General features: G+C 40.1%; 1 protein-coding gene across 13 annotated transcripts in view; it reads left to right on the plus strand.

Moving 5' to 3' along the window:
* LOC127000654 (phosphatidylinositol 3,4,5-trisphosphate 3-phosphatase and dual-specificity protein phosphatase PTEN-like) overlaps nucleotides 1-19,613 on the plus strand; it is a 110,818-nt gene that overhangs the window by 63,182 nt on the left and 28,023 nt on the right. For 6 of the 13 annotated variants that reach the window (XR_007754368.1, XR_007754367.1, XM_050864620.1 and 3 more), the window contains 2 exons: nucleotides 519-663; nucleotides 4,111-4,309. Coding sequence is in view for 10 of the 13 variants with exons in the window: in XM_050864620.1 (XP_050720577.1) it covers nucleotides 519-663; nucleotides 4,111-4,309 (344 nt within the window). In the remaining 3 variants the exon portion in view is untranslated. Of the gene's footprint in view, nucleotides 1-518; nucleotides 664-4,110; nucleotides 4,310-13,364; nucleotides 13,432-19,613 lie in introns of those variants that run through there. The other 7 variants (XR_007754369.1, XM_050864622.1, XM_050864618.1 and 4 more) reach the window with 3 other exon arrangements.

Below are 19,613 nucleotides of genomic sequence, written 5' to 3' on the forward strand. Positions count from 1 at the left end.
GTATTATTCTAAACTTAATTTTTTACTCACCTAACCTCCTCGATGCACACTGCATGGCCATAAAGCCCTTCATACCGATTTTCTTGTTTTGCAGCAGCTTGTGTACTTGAAAACACACACACACACACACACACACACACACACACAAATAAACAAACACACATATACATACATTTTTCGTTTTTTTTTTCATTTTTCTTTCTTTCTCGCCAATACTTCATTCTATCTTCACCCCATTTCTTTCCCTTCCTCTTCGCTTTCCCTCCCTTCCTTCCTTTCCTTCGTTTTCTTCTCTCCAACCTGACTTTCCTCCGTTCTCTCTTTTCTTTTATTCATTTTCCATAATCCATTCACATTACACACACACACACACACACACACACACACACACACACACACACACACACACTCTCTTTCACTACTGCAAGTCTCCCCTATAAAGCACCGTCTTACCTAACTGGATCTCCCTTTGTTTTTCTCTCCCTTTGCCTGGTCTGGTGGGTGATTGGCGGCGGCAGCAGCAGCGATGGGGGCGGGAGAGCGGGTGACGCGTGGGAGGAGGGCCGGCCGGAGGAGCAGGAGGTGTTGGTGGTACTGAACAAGGACCAACTCGACAAAGCCAGCAAGGACACGCATCATAAACTACTGCCACAGGACTTCAAGGTGTGTGTGTGCGTGTGTGTGTGTGTGCGTGTGTGTGTGTGTGTGTGTGTGTGTGTGTGAGATGCGAATGGAAAATGGAAAACGAATAAAATGAGAGAGGGAACGAAGGAAAGTCGGGTCGGAGAGAAGGAAAGGAAGGGAAGGAAGGAAAGGAGGGAAAGCGATGAGGAAGGGAAAGAAACGGAGTGAAGAGGGGATTAAGTAACGGCAAGAAAGGAATGAAAAGGGAAAAAGAGGAAAAATGTATGTATATGTGTGTTTGTTTGTGTGTGTATGTATTTACCTAGTTTTACCTAGTTGTGAAATACAGGAAAAGAGGTGCACTAGGCTCATGCTGTCCCATCTCCATAACGCTTATTATCCAGTTTGGCTTTAAATTCATGAATTGTTTTTGCACACACAGTCTCCTCGTCAAGTCCGTTCCATATTGTTATGCTTCTGTATGGAAAACTGTATTTCTTGATGTCTCTCCTACAGTTGCTCTTCTTCAATTTCTTACTATTCCCTCTTGTCACACTCCTGTCACGTACCACTAAATCTTTCCTGTCCAATTTCTTCAATCCCTCTTGTATCCTGTACAATGCTATTAGGTCCCCTCTCTCTCTTCTGCTCTCCAGTGTTGTTAGTCCCAATTTCTCCAGTCTTTCTTCATAAGTATGTTCTCTCAGAGTTTCCGGTAATTTAGTCGCTGCTCTTTGTATTCTTTCCAACTTTCTAATTTCTTTCTTCAATCTAGGTGACCACACTAATGCTGCATATTCTAGTCTTGGATGTATCATCAATGTTATTAGTTTCTTCACCATTTCTTCATCTAAGTATGTAAATGCTGCTTTTATGTTTCTAAGAGTGATCTGTTATGATCACTCCCAGATCTTTTTCTTCTGTTTTTTTCATGATTCTTTCATTACTCAGAGAGTAGTTCCCCGATATTTGTCTACTGCTCTTACCAAACTCCAACACACTACACTTCTTTGTACTGAAAGTCATTTCCATTTGCGTGACCATTCACTTATTCTATCGAGATCTTGGCTCAGGGCTACACAGTCATCTTCATTAGCCACCCTCCTCATTATTTTAGCATCATCAGCAAATATATTCATATAGCTTGTCACCCCTTCTGTCATGTCATTAATATATGAGTATATTGCAAACATAATCGGAGCCAACACTGATCCTTGGGGACTCCACTAGTCACTTCCGTCCAGCTTGATTTATTGTTCTTAATTACTGTTCTCATTTCTCTCTTTGACAAAAAGTCTATAATCCAATACAATATTGAACCTCCCAGACCTCCAACATGACTGAGTTTCCATATTAATCACTTGTGTGGTACTTTATCAAACGCTTTCTTTTAAGTCCAGATACAGTAATCCCTCGCCATATCACGGTTCACTTATCGCGGTCTCGCTGTATTGCTGATTTTTAAATTGTATCGTATCGTGGATTTTTCGCTATATCGTGGGATTTTGCTGTAAAATAAGGATTTTCTTGCCTTAAAAATGAAAACGATACAAATAAGCTAAATAAGCACCTAAGTCACCCACCCATTTTTTTATATTTCCATCACGGCCTGTTGAGCCGTTAGTCTTTTCCCTGGTTCACTCCTCCCTCACTTTCTTTCTTTCTTCTCCCTCTCTGTCCCTGTATTTTTCTCCTTCCTTCTTATTTCTTTCTTCTTTTCCTTTCCTCTCCCTCCCAGTTTTTCTCTTTTAATCTCTTTCCCTCTCACTCACACCCTTTCTCTCCCCCTCTTTCCTCACCTTTACCTGACCCTCCCTACCTCTCTCTTTTAATCTGTCCCTCCCACTCACACCCCTTCTTTCCTCACCTTTACTCTTCTTTTCCCATCCCATTTCCTCCACTCATTTCCCTTGTTTCCTCCTTTCTCACACCCTCTTATCTCTAGTCTTATCTCTCACTCTATCACTCTTCTTTTTCCTCCCTTTCTCCTTCCCCATTAGATTATTAAACACACACACACACACACACACACACACACACACACACACACACACACACAGAAGGGGAAATGGGAAGGTTGTGTTAGGGAGGGTCAGAAGTGAGTCAGGTCATATCCTGACGAAAGCCCTGACCTGACTCTCCCTTCTGCCACTCCCTCCCCACACCCTTCTCATTTCCCCTTCTGTGTGTGTGTACAACTAGGTAAACACACACACACACACACACACACACACACAGAAGGTGAAATGGAAAGGGTGTGGGGAGGGAGGGGCAGAAGTGAGTCAGGTCAGGTCCTGACTGAAGTCCTGACCTGACTCTCCTTCAGGACCTGACATGACTCTCCCCACACCCTTCTCCTTGTTTTCATCCTCTTTATCTCTCCCTGTTTCCTCCACTACTTTTCCTTGTTCTCCCTTCTTACATCCTCTCGGTATTTTTTTCATGACTCACTCTGTCCCTCTCCTCCTTTTCCCCTTCCCTGTATTTACCTAGTTGTGATATAAAGGAAGTGAGTTACGCTCATATTGTCCTCTCTCCGAGTATTCTTCCGCCCCACTCAACAAACTAATTCCTGCATGAAGTTCATATTTACGAAGCAAATGTCGAAAGTCGAAAGAAGAATTATAGTCGTGGGAAGTGTTTATAAGAGTGTGGGAAAGGTCAATAGGAGTGTGGGAAAGGTTTGCAAGAGTGTGGGGAGGGTTTATAAAGCCTTAAAATATATATAAATAATAAAATAAATATAAGGTCGCTACTTCGCGGATTTTCACCTATCGCGGGGGGTTCTGGAACCTAACCCCCGCGATAGACGAGGGATTACTGTACACGCAATCCGTCCAACAGTCCCTTTCCTGTATTATATCAATTACTCTTGAATAGAAGCTTATCAGATTAGTTACACAAGATCGTCCTCCTCTGAATCCGAATTGACTTTTCGTTAATATACTGTTGCTTTCTAAATATTTCACCCATCTGTTTTGTAGAATTTTCTCACACATCTTGACTGCTACGCTTGTTAATGACACTGGCCTATAGTTTAACGGATCTTCTTTACTTCTTCCTTTATATATTGGGACGATGTTAGCCTGTTTCCAGTCCATTGGTACCTTCCCTTGTAATAGTGAGACATTAATCAATTGCTCACGTTTCCAGCTATTTGTTGGTTACACTCTTTTACCATCCACTTTGATATACCATCCAGTCCTGCGGATTTCCTCGGATCCAGTTCTTCCAATAATTTTCTAACTTCATCTGTTGATGTTTGTATCCTTTCCAGTTTAACTCTCTCCTCCAGCACCATCTGGAGTGTGTGTGTGTGTGTGTGTGTGTGTGTGTGTGTGTGTGTGTGTGTGTGTGTGTACTGTTGCAGTTGGCATTGTTTTTTCATGAGCTAATGGTGAGTGTGAGCTTCTGTGGGTGTGAGTATGTTTCACTTGTTTATATCTATCTTAACGATACCAATAGACTCGTATACGTCTTCCCCAGATTGAGCTGTGGTGGTTAGTGACGTACGTAAACAAAGGTGGTGGCGGCGGGGGCAGTAGTGGGAGCAGCAACAACGCGGTTGACTCGAGAGACAGCGGCTCCACGCCAAGCACCATCACGCCGTCTGGGTCATCCTCGGACACTGACGATGATGACGAGGAGGAGGACGAGGACGAGGACTGGGACTCAGGTAGTGGTGGTCAGTCACACACTCCCTCTCTGTCTGTCTGTCTGGCTGTTTGCTTTTGTTTGTTTGGCTTCAACTACTTGTGTGTGTGTTTTTTTAGCATTTTTTTCCGCTTTTCACTTGTTACTTCTTTTCTGTGTTTGTCCCGCCTTATTACGTTATGTCCAGTGTTTCCTGAGCTAAAGATTTTTTTTCATTGTAGATTATTTGTCTATGTCTATATATGTGTCTGCCTCTTGTGTCTTCTTTGTTTTTGCTTCTGCGTCAATTTTTATTTGCTTGTTTTTTCCTCTACACGTATTGTTGCTCTGCTTATATTTGTTTTCCTGCTGCATTTTGTTTTGTTTTTGAGTCACTGAGCATTTTTTTCCGTGTCTTCGTGTGTGAATTATTAACTTTATTTACTGTTCCTTCTGCAGTGTTGTTGTTTATCTGTCTCTCCTTTTCTGTTCCATCTTTATACCTTTGAGTGTTTGCGGCGGTGTGTGTGTGTGTGTGTGTCTGTCTGTCCATCTATTTGTTTTTAGTTCCTGCTTCTTTGTTTCTTTCTTAAGGTAGTTTCATAATTTTTTTTTCCTTCACTTTTCTTGTCCAATGTTTAAGGTGCTCATATTTTGATCTAGTTTTCACCTTATTCTTGTCACCTCATTTATTCTTTATCATTTATTCCCTTGCTTCATTGTTTCTTTTTAATCTATTTTCATTATTTTTTCAGTTTCCTCTTTTAATATACAGGTTGAGAATCCTTTATCCGAAATTCAAAAATCCGAAAACCTCCAAAATCTGAAAGTATTTTTTAATGCTGACATGATGCGTCACAAATGGAAAATTTCACAAAACAACCCGTTCTCTTTTCCCATTTTCTTCCTTTTTCCATCATAATAAGACACAATGGCTATTTATAACATTTCTAAGACCATATTTAATTTATTCCCGCTTTTTACATCTAAGTGATAAAGGTGTTTATGTTGAAATTAAAGGTTTAATTTTAATACGGTAAACTGTTAAATCGTAATCTGGGAATTTGTTGTTTGCACGTCAAGGTAACTCTGCTTTTTGACGTCTTGCTATCTACGAACATGCTTAAGGGGAAAAAAAGAAGATAAGGTGGAGATTGAGACAGGAAGAAAGCAAAGAAAATTATGGGGTTGAGGCAGACAGGAATAAAGGAAGGAATGGAGGAACAAGGGGAAGTCTTGCTATATCTGCTGAACGATTTAGATATTAAGGAAGGGAAGATAAAAAAAAATAGATGGGGTGAGAAGGGCAGAGATCGACACGCCAGTCCTCGTCGATAGAGCCAACTTTTGGTCGGTGACAGCCAATAAAGTTGATCTGTCGGCTCCCTCTTCATGGGCTGTTACCCGATAAAGGCCCATGGTCCCTCCACGGAAGGACAAATCAAGATGTGGATGGATGAATGGATGAGGAGGAGGTAGATAGCAGAGTTGCCAAATTATCGTACTCAAAACCGCATTTATCAGTTCCAGGGCCCAAAACTTTCCTACCCACACAGATAACGAAATACCAGTTAAAGTTCTCGTTAAAAGCATTACTTATTGGCGTTTGTTTGCAATAGCTGTGACTCAGAAACCGGAAAATACGACGTGCTGAGTGGCTGAATACAATAAGTTGGTAACCCTGGTAGGAAGATGAATAAAGAGGAAGAAAGGAAGGAAAGAAGAAGCAGGGAGGTCTGGCAGTCCCGGGCGTCGGTGTTGTTGGGAATATGTATCATACCGCCCACACTTCTCATGCCTCTCAAAGTGTGTATATCTCATCATTTTGTTAAGGAATTGTCTTTTCTTACTTGCAAAGTTATATTTCAAATTGAAAACACAATTTCTAAGCATTTGTAAATCAAACAGTCGTCACAGTAACACCTTTGCTCATTACTCATTGTGATTACTGTGTGTTGTGTGCTCTGGAGTGTAAAGGTATTGTTAAAAATGTCAAAAATTCTGAAATTTGAAAAAATTCCGAAATCTGCAACACTTTCAGTCCCAGGAATTTTTGATGAGGGATTTTCAACCTGTAACACCTTTTTTGTCCAATTTTTAAACCACTCATTTTTACCTGCTTTTTTTTTACCTGCTTTTTTTTACCTGTTTTTTTGTCCAATTTTTAAATCACTCATTTTTACCTGCTTTTTTTTACCTGCTTTTTTTTACCTGTTTTTTGGTCCAATTTTTAAATCACTCATTTTTACCTGCTTTTTTTTACCTGTTTTTTGGTCCAATTTTTAAATCACTCATTTTTACCTGCTTTTTTTTACCTGTTTTTTGGTCCAATTTTTAAATCACTCATTTTTACCTGCTTTTTTTTACCTGTTTTTTGGTCCAATTTTTAAATCACTCATTTTTACCTACTTTTCACCTACTTTTTGTTAGTTAATGCATTTCTTTTTAACTATTGCTGCTTCATTTTCTTGATCCTAAGTCATATTCATGTTTCCCCTCGTCAGGTATTTCAGGCTTCTTCTTGTCCTTGTTTTGGGCCTTTTATATATTCTTATTTCCTTTGTATAGTATTTATTTATCTATTTGTTTATTTATTTATTTATTTTTCTGCTTTGCTTGTTTCAATTTTCAGTCGTATGTATAATCATGTTCCTCTGTTTTCTCTCAATATTTTAAGTTTTAGGTTTTCAGGTTTTATGTCTTGTTCTATTTTCAAACCACTGATTTTTTTGGCTATTTTTCAAGTGCTTGCCACTCTTTCATTCTTGTCTCCTTTGGTTATATTCCTGCCTGCTTGGTAACATTCACAGCCACTTCCATTATCTTTTACCCTGTTTTTTTCCTTTAGTATTTCAGGCTTTTTGTGTTATTATGAGGTACTGATATTTTTACCTATTTTCATTATACTGTTTATTTTTCTTGGATTTCTTTATATATGAGTGCATTCCTGTTGGCTTGTTTATGAAGTAATTTTCAATATGTTTTCCTCTTTTTCCCCATCTTTATTGATTACATTCTGCTGACTTGTTTATATGGAAATTTCGATACCATATTATATTATATTTCTATACCATATAATTTTTCTTCTCCATTTTTCCTACATCTTTCCATGTTGCTTGATTATGATTGCTTGTTGTTTTTGTTCTGCTGTGCATGCTTCAGTATTGCCATATGTTCGTGTTTCTAATTTTGTTTTTGTTTGCAATCTATTTTACAATGCGTTGTGGTTTTTGTTTTGTTTGTATTATTTATGTACTGTGTGCTGTGCCTACTTGACACAAACACAAACAAACACACAACTTAGCTACAGTAAACTCTATCCGTTAGGAAGGCCTGAAGGCCTGACCAGATTTTTTAACTAGACACATCAGGAATGTAAAAATCAACTGTCAGGTGCCTCAGGAATGGAAGAGGGCCAGTGTGGTAGCCATTTACAAAAAAAGGAATCGAGAAGAATCCCTCGATTATAGTCCAGTGTCACTGACAAGTGTGGTTGCAGAATTGTGCAAGAGAATTTTAAATGACTGAAGGATAAAATATCTGAAGTAGATCAATATTTTGACAGGATGTTGTTTTGGAATGGCCTGGATAACAAAATTGCTCTGTCCAACAAACTTAGATATCAGTTGAAAGCTGCATTTGACCAATTTGTGAATGGAGATGGAACACCATCAGCATAGAGTACTTCCAGTACATCACAACTTGGTAAACACACACAACCTTGCACTCCCACACAAACACAATACAAAGTGCCCCAGTGTGTATATGTCTATGGCTTTTGCATTGCTGTTTTGGTTTATATATATATATATATATATATATATATATATATATATATATATATATATATATATATATATATATATATATATATATATATATATATATATATATATATATATATTATCTTAACAGTGATTGATTTACTACATAATGAGTACAGGCACACATTATTTTCTCTACTCAGGATGTTTTTGTTTTTGTTTCCGTTGTTGAGTGTTGATCATTTGGCTTAATGCGTCACCCCAGCTTCTGGTAGTTGGACAGTTTTGTCTTTTTTCTGCATTATTCCTTGTTTTTAGGTTCCATGTATTTGTGTTTGTGGGGGGTATAAATTAAAAATATTTTCAAGGAAAACAACAAGCAGAACTATATGTGTGTGTGTGTGTGTGTGTGTGTGTGTGTGTGTGTGTGTACGCGCATGTTGCCTTTCTGGGATAAACATTTGCTATAATAATTTGTTTAGCCGTTGACATTTTTTTCATTTTGAATTCACTGTTGTTCCGTTATGTGTATTTGAATTTATTTAGCATGTTTGTGTGAGTAGTCATGTTTAAGTGTGGGTGTAATTACCAGTGAGTCTCAGGGAATGTTCACCAATTCCCACACACCATTCCAAGTAGTACTCATATCACTCCTGGAGAAGTGAACTGAGGTAGGAAATTAAATATTGGCAAATTAACTTTTTACAGTTTAGAAGGCAGGTCAAGGGGAAAAAAACCCATTATGCTTCTGCTGAAAAAAAAAGCACAGTAAACCCTTGATATAATGGATCTGCTTATAACAGATTTTGGATATAATGGACAAGGTCAGAGGGTCAGAAATCCACAGGGACTGACCGAGAGAAGTTTGTAACCAACCATGTCTGGTACCTACAATAGCATCTGCTAGCTACCTGGCCCTCCTCCCTTTATCTGCTGTCCAATCCTTCAGTTACTGTAGTCTTCCAGCCCACCTGATGAAATATTTTCCTCCTTGTGGTTCCCATTCAAATGAAGAACGTATTTACACCACAAGAAAGTCTTACGCATCAATCCGGGATATAAATGTAATGGAATATAGCCAAGTGTTTGTGAGTGTCAGTACTGACACAGCTTAAGGGGTTGTCTGTTAGGTACATTAGGTTTGGTTAATTTAAATTTTTTCTGCACACGGTGTGGGGCGGCGTAAAAACACAGCACAGGACGGAACTGGGCGGCGGTGGGGGGTGGCCCACTACTTGGGCTGATGTGAGAAATACCTCCTCACAGAAATAAGTTGCTCTGCTGTACACCACGCATGCGCATTGGGGGAACACACAGCAGGAAAAACACTAATTTGCCTGGTTTTGTTCTAGTTTGTCCACTTGTGATCTTTGTGAGTTGTGAATGAAATATTGAAACGGCAAGCAAGTTGAACCTCTCTCTGCGAGCTATTTTGCAGCTGCGGCAGCAGGTGTACAAGAGGCTTTGAAAAGTTAATCATTTAATGATTTGTGACAAACAGTCAGCAGATTATTTCATAACACCAAAAACTACCAAAAAAAAAAAATAAAATAAAATAAATAAATAAATTGTCTGCCAGTGTGAGATTGGTGCACTTGTAAGATTTTACCCATAACTGTAACAATACGGCTCCCCTGCAGGGCTCCTCTGCCAACCTGGCAGCCACAGTGCCCCGTAGTCCGTAGTGCAGCTATACAGACAACGTGCAGACAACATACACAGTAAAAAAACTGTACCTACGTTTATTAGGATCGTTGGTCTTATTATACGTATTTTGAAATTTCCGCCACTTAAAACAGACTTTCGACGTTAACGGACTAAGTTCCCCCCAAATAGTCCGTTATGTTGAGGGTTTACTGTACTTCGAGATAGATACTGATAAACAAAGTTGAATGTTTATTTGAGGGATGTCTTCATACTCCACTTTTGAAAGAAAAAGTATGGTAGTAGGAATTACAGACAAAGGTTAGTATTTCCAGAGTTAACCAGGGAAAGTAATGAAAGGATGGAGATATTGGTTAACTCTTGCATTCGGAAGTTGGATAGCATGGGGATGAGCTTGAATAGAAGGATTTTTGCACTATAGGACAATAGCTTATTTTCATATCACAACTCATTTTTCTGGGATAGTTTACCTTTTATGAGTAGAACTTGGTGAACATTTCCTACGATGATTTATCAACATGTACAAATATACCCTCCTGGTGTCTGCTACTCTCTCCAATCATGACATTAATTTTTTGTTTTCTCCTCTAGAGGTGTAAATTTGGCAGGCTTCTCCTATACATAGTAATTGATAATACTCTGGCATGAAATAATTTGTCCTCTTACACTAATGTTTTGACTACAGTGAAATCAGAATGGCGAGATCATTTTTGTGTTGGCTCCTGCAGGTCCTTTCCTCCCTACTGCTCTGCCACACAATCCCATCACCTATCTCTTCCCCTCGTGTGTCAGCTGTAGGTAATGTATGAGGGGAAGAGACAAGTGTTGGGGCTGTATGGCAGAGTGGTGGGGAGGAAAGGACCCAAGAAGCCAAAGCAAAAATCGATCTCACCAATCTTGTTTCACTGTAGGGGATGTTTGCCGATTTGTACATGGTATTCCAGTTCTTACTCTCGTTGCGGGGGAAAACCCGATAAATTGATTTGAGTTGTACACATGAACTTTGGTTGAAATAAGATTGATGAAACATTTTTCATCCAGGGGGGAAAAAAGTAAAGTAGATCCGGGTTGTATAAATGAAGTTTAGCCAAATTAAAATCGATAAAACCTATCTTATCGAGGGGAAAAAAAAGTTAAAAAAAATCTTCATTTGTATAAATGAACTTAGCTCAGTCTCAAAATAAGATTGGTTAAACATATCTTATCAGGGGAGAAAAAGTGAAACTGATTCGAGTTGTATAAATGAACTTACTCAAAATATGATTGATAAAACAAAAACATTTCTCATATAGGCTAGTTTTATTTTATGGTAGTGGAAACGGTTTAACCCCTTCACTCCGGCGACACCGACATCGGCGTCCAACAGCATCATTGTATGGAAAGGGTTAGTCCTCTTCTAAACCTCTTAATCCTCTTCCATTTCCTCTTGATGCTCTTCTAAACCTCTTAAGAGGAAATGGAAGAGGATTAAGAGGACTTTAAAGGAGAATTGAGAGGTTTAGAAGAGGATTAATCCTCTTCCATTTCCTCTTGACCCTTTCCATACTGTGACGCTGACGTCTGCATCACGGATGGAAAGGGTTAAGGGCCAAAAAAAAAATGAAGACAAAAAAGTCTGCTAATCACTGCTCATATAAAAAGAAGTAAAGAGTTAATTTTTGTCCCTCAACTCAATAGTATTCCAGATGACTTTTTCTGACATGAGTACCAACTGGAAAGGTGCGTACGTGCCGGCAAACACACCCATGACCTGATGCCTTGTGGTGGAGGAGGACAGGCAGGGCAGTGCTTTAAGCAGGGTGGCTCACAAGGTTTATGGGAAGGCTAGCTATACATTTTCTTTGATATATATTTGCACTATGCACTACTTAGCTTGGCTGTTGGTGAGCCTTACAGCAGATATTCTAAATGTCGTCTTAGTATAGTAACCGTTATGTGGCTAATTTGGCTTTTTAATTCCTCTTTTGGACAGATTTAGTTAGAAATGTTGTATTTTCACAGCTAGTAGATATATTGCAGACTATCATAAAGAGTGATATAAAAGCTCAACTACTATGCATTTCAGCGGCAGACAAACGGTGTTTTTTGCAGATATCTCCTAAACTAATCGTTGGATGAGTATGATATTTCAGCACACTACCTTGAACATCCGTTCGTAATTTTTTGTTAACATACCATATTGCTATATGTGTTATGTGAGGAGTTTACTGAGTGATATTACGCCTAATCCAGTCATCATATCAAAGGTGTTACACAGAAACGGAAGAGTGTGGGGTACTCTGCCTAACCCTCCACCACCACCACCACCACCACCACCCTGAAGAACCCCCAGACCACTCCTTCTCTACCCCAGTATCACATGACCCTCTTCCCCCCCCCCCCTACTCACACCATCAGCCTTCCACCTGTGATTTTTTTTCCCTATTGTAATTACATACATATAGGTATAATAGTTACATACGTCAGTATGTACAATTTTGTACATACATATCATACATTAATAATATTATCTAATACAATTGCTGGTATATGTGGACATGAAAACCAGACTGGGTCAAACGACCGTTAAAGCAATAGCTAATTCCGCTGTTAATGGCCGTATAGCTTGATAATAAGCAACGTATCTAACCCGTATCTCCTCCCTCTATCCGAGGTCTGAGGTGCATTATACACATATGTATAGATTAAGAAAAATATATGCAGTTTATAATTTTTTGATAACATGAATATACAACAAACAAGTCAACAAAATAATATTATATATAAACTGGACCACTTTTTATGATCAATAGGCAGACAGTACGCAATAAGAATATCAACTTTTCCTAACAGTAGAAGGTCCAAGTCACAGGTAATTCCAGCACATCATGTTCACGTGGTTGACCATAACGACTGCAAACATGGCTCTCCTATATACTACTGCATAAGCGTGCTGTTGTACAGTAATTATCAACGTGAACCACTTCTTGCCTTCATGAAATTGTACCATACTCTTAGGAAATAATCATATCTATACATACACACTTACAGAACATTATAATGTATAAATACAGTAGTGGGAGAAGTAGGGATAAAGAGGCGTAGTAGTGGTTAGGAATGGTTTGGTTGGTGTGTGGGGGGGGTTTCATCTTTCAATGTGTGAACATGATGACTGGGTTTTGTTTTTTTTTTTTGAGTAAACTCCTCACATAACATATATAGCAATGTGGTATGTTTACCAAAAAAAAAAATTCTGTGAAGGTAGTGTGTGTTGAAATATCATACTCATCCAACGATTCGTTTAGGAGATATCTGCAAAAAACACCGTTTGTCCACCGCTGAAATGCATAGTAAAGACACCTTAAAAAATGGATCCAAGAAGTCAAATCAGTCACAGTATTGTTGATGATGTCATATGACATTTAAGAAATCAGCTCCTTCCTGCCATCCAGCTCTGCCCTATTTCAGTGATCATAAAAAAACATTGATCACCTTATGGCAAAAGTGCTGTCATGATTGCCTTAGTGAGTGTCACCAGGCTGTCTCCTTAGGCTCTCGATATATATTTGCATGTATGAAAAAAAGTACAAGATCACATGTGTTTTTTACCCATCAAGAAGGGAGTAGCAAAACACTTTACTAGCCAGAATTAACACTCCTTTTGAATTCTTTTTCTTTTTTCCTTTACTGAAAAAAAAGACAAATGCTGACAAAATGATGCAGCTGTTCACGTCCTGCTGTCGTTAAATGGCTCCGAGATAGAGGAAGAGAGCTGCTGCCATCTAGTGAGCTTTGTTTTTGTCAGTCACTGGGATGAGCTGTAACCTGTCCCTTAAAGCCCTGCCCCTCCTGAGGTTGTCACTGGTAGGCTGAGGTTGTTTCTGTTGTCTTGAATTGAAAAATTACCAAAACCATTAATTAGTCTCATGTAAGCTATACTAAAGGGGGTTTATTTATGTGAAAAGTGACTACAGTTGAAGGTAATGGTACTATTGGTAATTACTGGTTCTCTGAGTGAAGGGCGAGGAGGGTCCGGGCCTTGGGGACTCGTTGGGTTATGGTGACTATGGTTGGGCATCCATCTCTTCATGATCCGCGGCTGTGTTTGCGTCTGCTGTGTCCGTGGCATAGTTTTCAGTGTGCATCAAAATTTAGTTCAGCTCAGTGCACAGAACTTTTGAGACAGACCAATATCAAAGGGAAGAGAACTGTTGCAATTACTGCCACTACCACAGCCGTGTTGTGATAAATGGAGGCTTCTCAGCATTCTCCAATGTGAAATTTTTCACTGACATGGACATGGATGACAATGGGTCATGGATCATGGACAAGTGGACTGTTGGCCTTCGTGTGTGTGTGTGTGTGTGTGTGTGTGTGTGTGTGTCTCTCTCTCTCTCTCTCTCTCTCTCTCTCTCTCTCTCTCTCTCTCTCTCTCTCTCTCTCTCTCTCTCTCTCTCTCTCTCTCTCTCTCTCTCTCTCTCTCTCTCTCTCTCTCTCTCTTCAGTAGGTAATGATGTCTAATCCTTCAAACTATCTCACCAACACATTGCCCAGTGGTCTAAATAGGACAGAGGGACAAGAGACACACATTCCATTAGGCCTTTGGTTCCTCTGCAAGGTTTGTTTGGTAGTCAGTGTGCGTTATTCCAATGAGGTATATTCAGGGTTGCCAGCCAGCAGGTGTCAGTTCACGGGCCCACGAAGCTTGAACTATTCTTTCAATTATCACAAATTACCTGTGTTTCTCTGGGGCCTGTAAAAACTACACTCCAGTACTATAAGTGATACTGTTGGTAATGTAAATAGTTGATCACTCTCGTTTTATTTATTGGTAAACGTGAGAAAGTAAATGACCGAGAATGATCTACTGCATTTTTATTAACAACTGTTTCACTTTTTATGTTGAAATGTAATTGTTACAAGCCCCAGAGATACACAGGTAATTCACAATAATTGAAAGAATAGTTCAAGCTTCGTGGGCCCAGTGACATGATTGCTGGTGAAGCCTGCTAAAAATGAATATACCCCATTAGTTTTCACTCCTGGAAAGAGACCAGTGAGCTGAGGTATGAATATCTAATACAGGGAGTCCTCAAGTTACAATGCATGCAACTTACTACTGCTCACACATACAACCAGGCCAATGATATTGGTAATACTTGGTAATGAGTAGGCACATCAAATATCCTGCCGTGGATAGAGCATCTGTTTGTTCACACAGCACTCCTATGCCTCCCCGCCCCTCCCATCCCCTACACTGCTGCCATCTTCAGTCCTCACACACTGGCAGGGGGTGGGCTGGGCCAGCTTACCCACACTTTCTCCTCATTCTCCCTTGGTACTTCTCACACTGCAGTCAGAAGTCGCTCCTCTACCATTTTATAGGCCTACAGTCTGCTATACAAGCATATTGCAATATTTATCATATGCCAGTTGGCTAACACATGAGTTGAGCAAGGGTGGAGTGACTCATCCAGTTATCTCCACTGTTTTCTCAGCTGTGCTTGTTTCACCCGTTAGTCCCACAACTCATCACAGGTGGGGGGGTGGTGAGCCAAACTGGAAAGTCAGTCAGCTGATTGCAACCTAAATGGCATCCCACAACAATAGCTCCCTCACATTGTTCCTGCAACATCCCTTATATATGATCATTTACTGGAAACAACAATTATTGTAGCTGAACGAAACATTTGCAGAAGGTAAAAAGATGCAGCTGAGGTGACCCCGGCCACTCATATAATTATGACGTGCCCTTTGTTTGTAAACATTCCTTCCCCCGCCCAAACATTAGGCTCCCGTCCTCTGCCAACACAACTCCCTGCACAATGATCTGGTGGGCTTTCAGCTACTGCTGCCATCTTGGCAAAACTTGGTTGCTAAGTGTCATAACATTGCACTACACTGCATAGCTAAAGGTTCACCCGAATGCAGGCTGGGGTGAGGCGAGCACATGAGGACAGAGATCAGGTAGGGGGGAGGGAAGGAGGCGCGGAAATGTGCTCTATCCGCGACGGGGAATTTGAATAATATTTTATTTAAATTTTTGATGTAAAGTTTGAGTTACGACTTGTCTGTCGGTCCTGAACCCTGTCATAAGTTGAAGACTGCCTGTACTTATACAGATTGGTAAACATTTATGAATTCAACACCAGTTCAATTTCATTCATCTACTCATTTTTACATGTTTTTTTCATTCCTGCTGTAAGCACTAATTGGAAGGGTTCATATGGATTGCCGAACAACTTAATCAAAGTCTTCCTTTGACCTTATGTGTTGTTTTCTCCTTAGGCGCAAGGAGAAGCCAGTTGTCCCCCTTTGGATCGCAGAATCTTAGTAAATATATTTGTGTCATGTCGTAACTTTGCACCAGTGAAAGCACCCACACTGCTACTACTGCACTACTTTGACTAATGCACTCACTACAAGCAGCATAAACACACACAGTAGGCTAAAAAAGACATCCACACACAGGGTTTGACTTAATGCTGTAGAGATACAACTATGTAACACACACACTATAATAACATTATCTTGGTGCAGTATGTTTTATATTACACAGTACGTGCACATTCCTGCACTCACTTGCTAGCAGCCAGTCTAAGGTTCAGACTTATGTGAACTAACGTGTATGCACCACTCCAATTACAATAAAGTCCATTAATTCCTTGTGCTGGCTATAGAGATAAAAATGTTTTATAACAGGACATCAGCCAGTAAGAAGGCAGCTAGGCGAGCCAACCCTTACAACAACTGGTTACAGAGGCAAAAATGTTGCATATCAGCATATCAGCCAATCACAAGGCAGCTGTTGTTTGGCCAACAGTTGTGAAGGAGGGTCTTGGAACATTGCCAAGAGTTTTGTGAATGCCTGCCCTAAGTGCTTCTGACAATGCCACACTTCTCTCCAGTGAATTATCCATTATAGTAAAGAATCCACAATTTATTGATGAAATTTTGTGTTTATTCCAAATTTCTCTTAATGTTGAAAATGTTATTAAGGATGCCATTAATATTAGTGACTTCCTACTGTACTATTACAGTGAATTTTCAAAGATAAGCTCAAAAGGTTTGTTCACTGGGGTTTTAGTTTTAGCCAAAGGTAACTGGAACTCTGGTGCTGTGTGCGTTTACCTGTACTGAATTGTTTGTGCTTTCAAACACATTCTGGATTTGTTTCTAGTTCATAGAAACCAGCCATTCTGACACCAATTAAAAAAAAAGGGGATAAGTCTTCCATTTCTAATTATCACCGGTGAGACGGTGGCTGAGTGGTTTGTGTGCCGGTGCAGTGTCCAGAAGGACACGAGTTTGTGTCCCGCCCGCCGCCACAAGCTGGGATTTTTCAGTTGTAGCCAAGTGGCCTAAGACTACCCATATGCTGTCCTGAACACCACCTATTAACCTGGACTCTAGACTCTTGTCTCTAAAAGAGAGGATCAAAGATGAGTTACGGGGGACAGCATAAGATAACCAAGATGGCGCCTCTATAAACACTTGCCTGCGCCATAACAGGCTGGGGCCGACCATCAAGCCCCACCAAGACAGCCTATCGGCACCATAAGCAGAATGTTAAAGAAAAAAATTGGAGATAAAAATTGTTGAAATTTGATTTGCTGTATTTTCTCCGAAGCCTTCACATTTTCACGTGACTTTCTTACATATTAACATCTGACATAGGGATGACTGATAGGAGAAGATTACCAACTGCTGAAGTTTACCCTAAGAACAGCATAAGCACCCATTTTCACTATATTCTCTGAAAAATTCTAGCGGGAAATGGCTTGTTATATAACTACACTCATGGCCATGGCCAAGGCTGCTGGTGTGTTATGGAGGTACGCGACACCTGGGGAGGGGGGTCAAAATATAGCATTTTGTAAAACGGGGTTAAAAACGTTCTTATACCATCTAGAAATAATCCTTGAGCAATGTTTTCCTCGCAGCGCAAATTTTAAATGTCTGGCGCGGGTTTAAATGGACCGAGTTAAAGGTCCTTATATTTTTAAATTGATCATATCTCCGTTCGATAAATTTTGTCTTTTTTAATCGCAGAAAATCTAAAATCAATCAGATTTAACCCGTTCATTGCTAAATGCTCGCAGTGAGCGTTAGGCGTGTTTGCTGGCGGTGCTAAACGCTCACTGCGTGCTCCACCTGCACTCAGATCTCCCGCGTATGAGAGTGTTAACACAAATTCTCACAACACAGTGTGTTCTTCACTAAATTTGGTGGAAAATCATATCAGCCCAGCGTGGCAAATCTACGGACGAATTACTGATGGATGTTTTTGCCCAATATTGCGGCATTTTTGCATAGCTTCACCTATCACCTGACTGATTCCTTGACAAAATAGTTGTAAATATTGCAGTTGGCAATACCTTGCCAGAATCTCAAGGAAAGATGTCCACAGTTCCCTCAATATGGCTGATCATCCCGCACACACTTACGTAAGTGTTAACATTCAACACTCCCTGAACGTGCTTGTACGTTCACAAGAGAGGCATACATAACTGACTCCTATAGATCTGGACCTCCTCTTTCCAATGGTGGTTTTGGTTTTTAGCTATAATGAATAGTTTTTGAGATATAGAGGTTAAAAGAGACCCCCCATTAGGCTGCCTGACTGTGCCTGAGGGGATAGTCGCGTCTGCACCACGCCCAAGGAAAAGGTTAAGTGAAAAGTTCAGGGAATGTTGATTGTACAAGTAGCTAGGGACCTATGACTAGATATTGTTGATAGGGTAAAGGAGATAGGAGTATCAAGAGGAAAAAGTGACCAAAAACACGATTTTACACGATGCTCGATGAACATGATAAAAGAAATACCATTATGCCTTTCTATATGGGAAACTTTCAGAATATTTTCCATAGGGCTCTATAGTCCAACCAAATTGTCGAGTCCGTTTGGGCGGAGGCTCCCGTGGGTCCATTTCTCCCCTCTGCTCTGCCACACAGTCCCAACACCTTCCTCTCCCTCTCATATGTAAGGTAAAGGTAACATATGATAGGAAAAAATAGGTGTTGTGACTGTGTGGCAGAGCAGAGGAGAGAAATGGATCTGTGGGAGCCTCCGCCCAATCGGACTTGACAATTTGGTTGGACTTTAGGCATACCTAAAGACTATTCACAGCTAAAAAATGAAAGTTCTTGGTTATGTATTAATGGTGCTGTGTAATTTTAAGTGTCACTACACGTATATGCACATGTATACGTATAAGTATACATACATTGTTCTGTCTTGTACAAAATGTAGGCAACATAGATGCCTACTTGCAAAGTTTCATCGCAATACCCCAGATAGTTTAATTAGATGACCTCAGGTGTCCCATACCCCCTTATATAACCACACCCATAGTCTAAGGGTTGATAAGTGCAGCGTCAGGGTGCTGGTAGTAAGAGGGTCGGGTGGGGCACGTAATGGCTTAAGATGGATGAATACAGACTCAACAAAAACATTGGCAAGGATTGGTTTACTAATAGAATGGTGGATAAGTGGAACAAGCTTGGCAGCCATGTGGTGTGTGTCAGTATAATAGACATATTCAAAACAACATAAGAACGTAAGGAGTCTGCAAGAGGTCGGTTGGCCTATACAAGGCAGCTCCTGTACATTCAACCCCACCTTACCTCACCACCCATGGCTTTATCTAACCTCTTCTTGAATGTATCTATGGTATTGGCACCCACAACAAACAAGTTTTTTGTATTCATGGATAGGTAAGATAGGTTGCATTAGGTTTACAGGAACTTCCCTGTGCAAGAACTTGTAACCATCAATATGGCTTTAGTAAAACACAAAAAAGTGAATCTCAACAACTTTATAGATAACAAGCAAGAGTGAGAGAGAGAGAGAGAGAGAGAGAGAGAGAGAGAGAGAGAGAGAGAGAGAGAGAGAGAGAGCACTCAGGAGATGCTCAGCAGGGCAGCACAGCACTAAGATGGCCCGCC

This window comes from Eriocheir sinensis, chromosome 19 (genome assembly GCF_024679095.1).
Source record: "Eriocheir sinensis breed Jianghai 21 chromosome 19, ASM2467909v1, whole genome shotgun sequence".
Classification (NCBI taxonomy): domain Eukaryota; kingdom Metazoa; phylum Arthropoda; class Malacostraca; order Decapoda; family Varunidae; genus Eriocheir; species Eriocheir sinensis.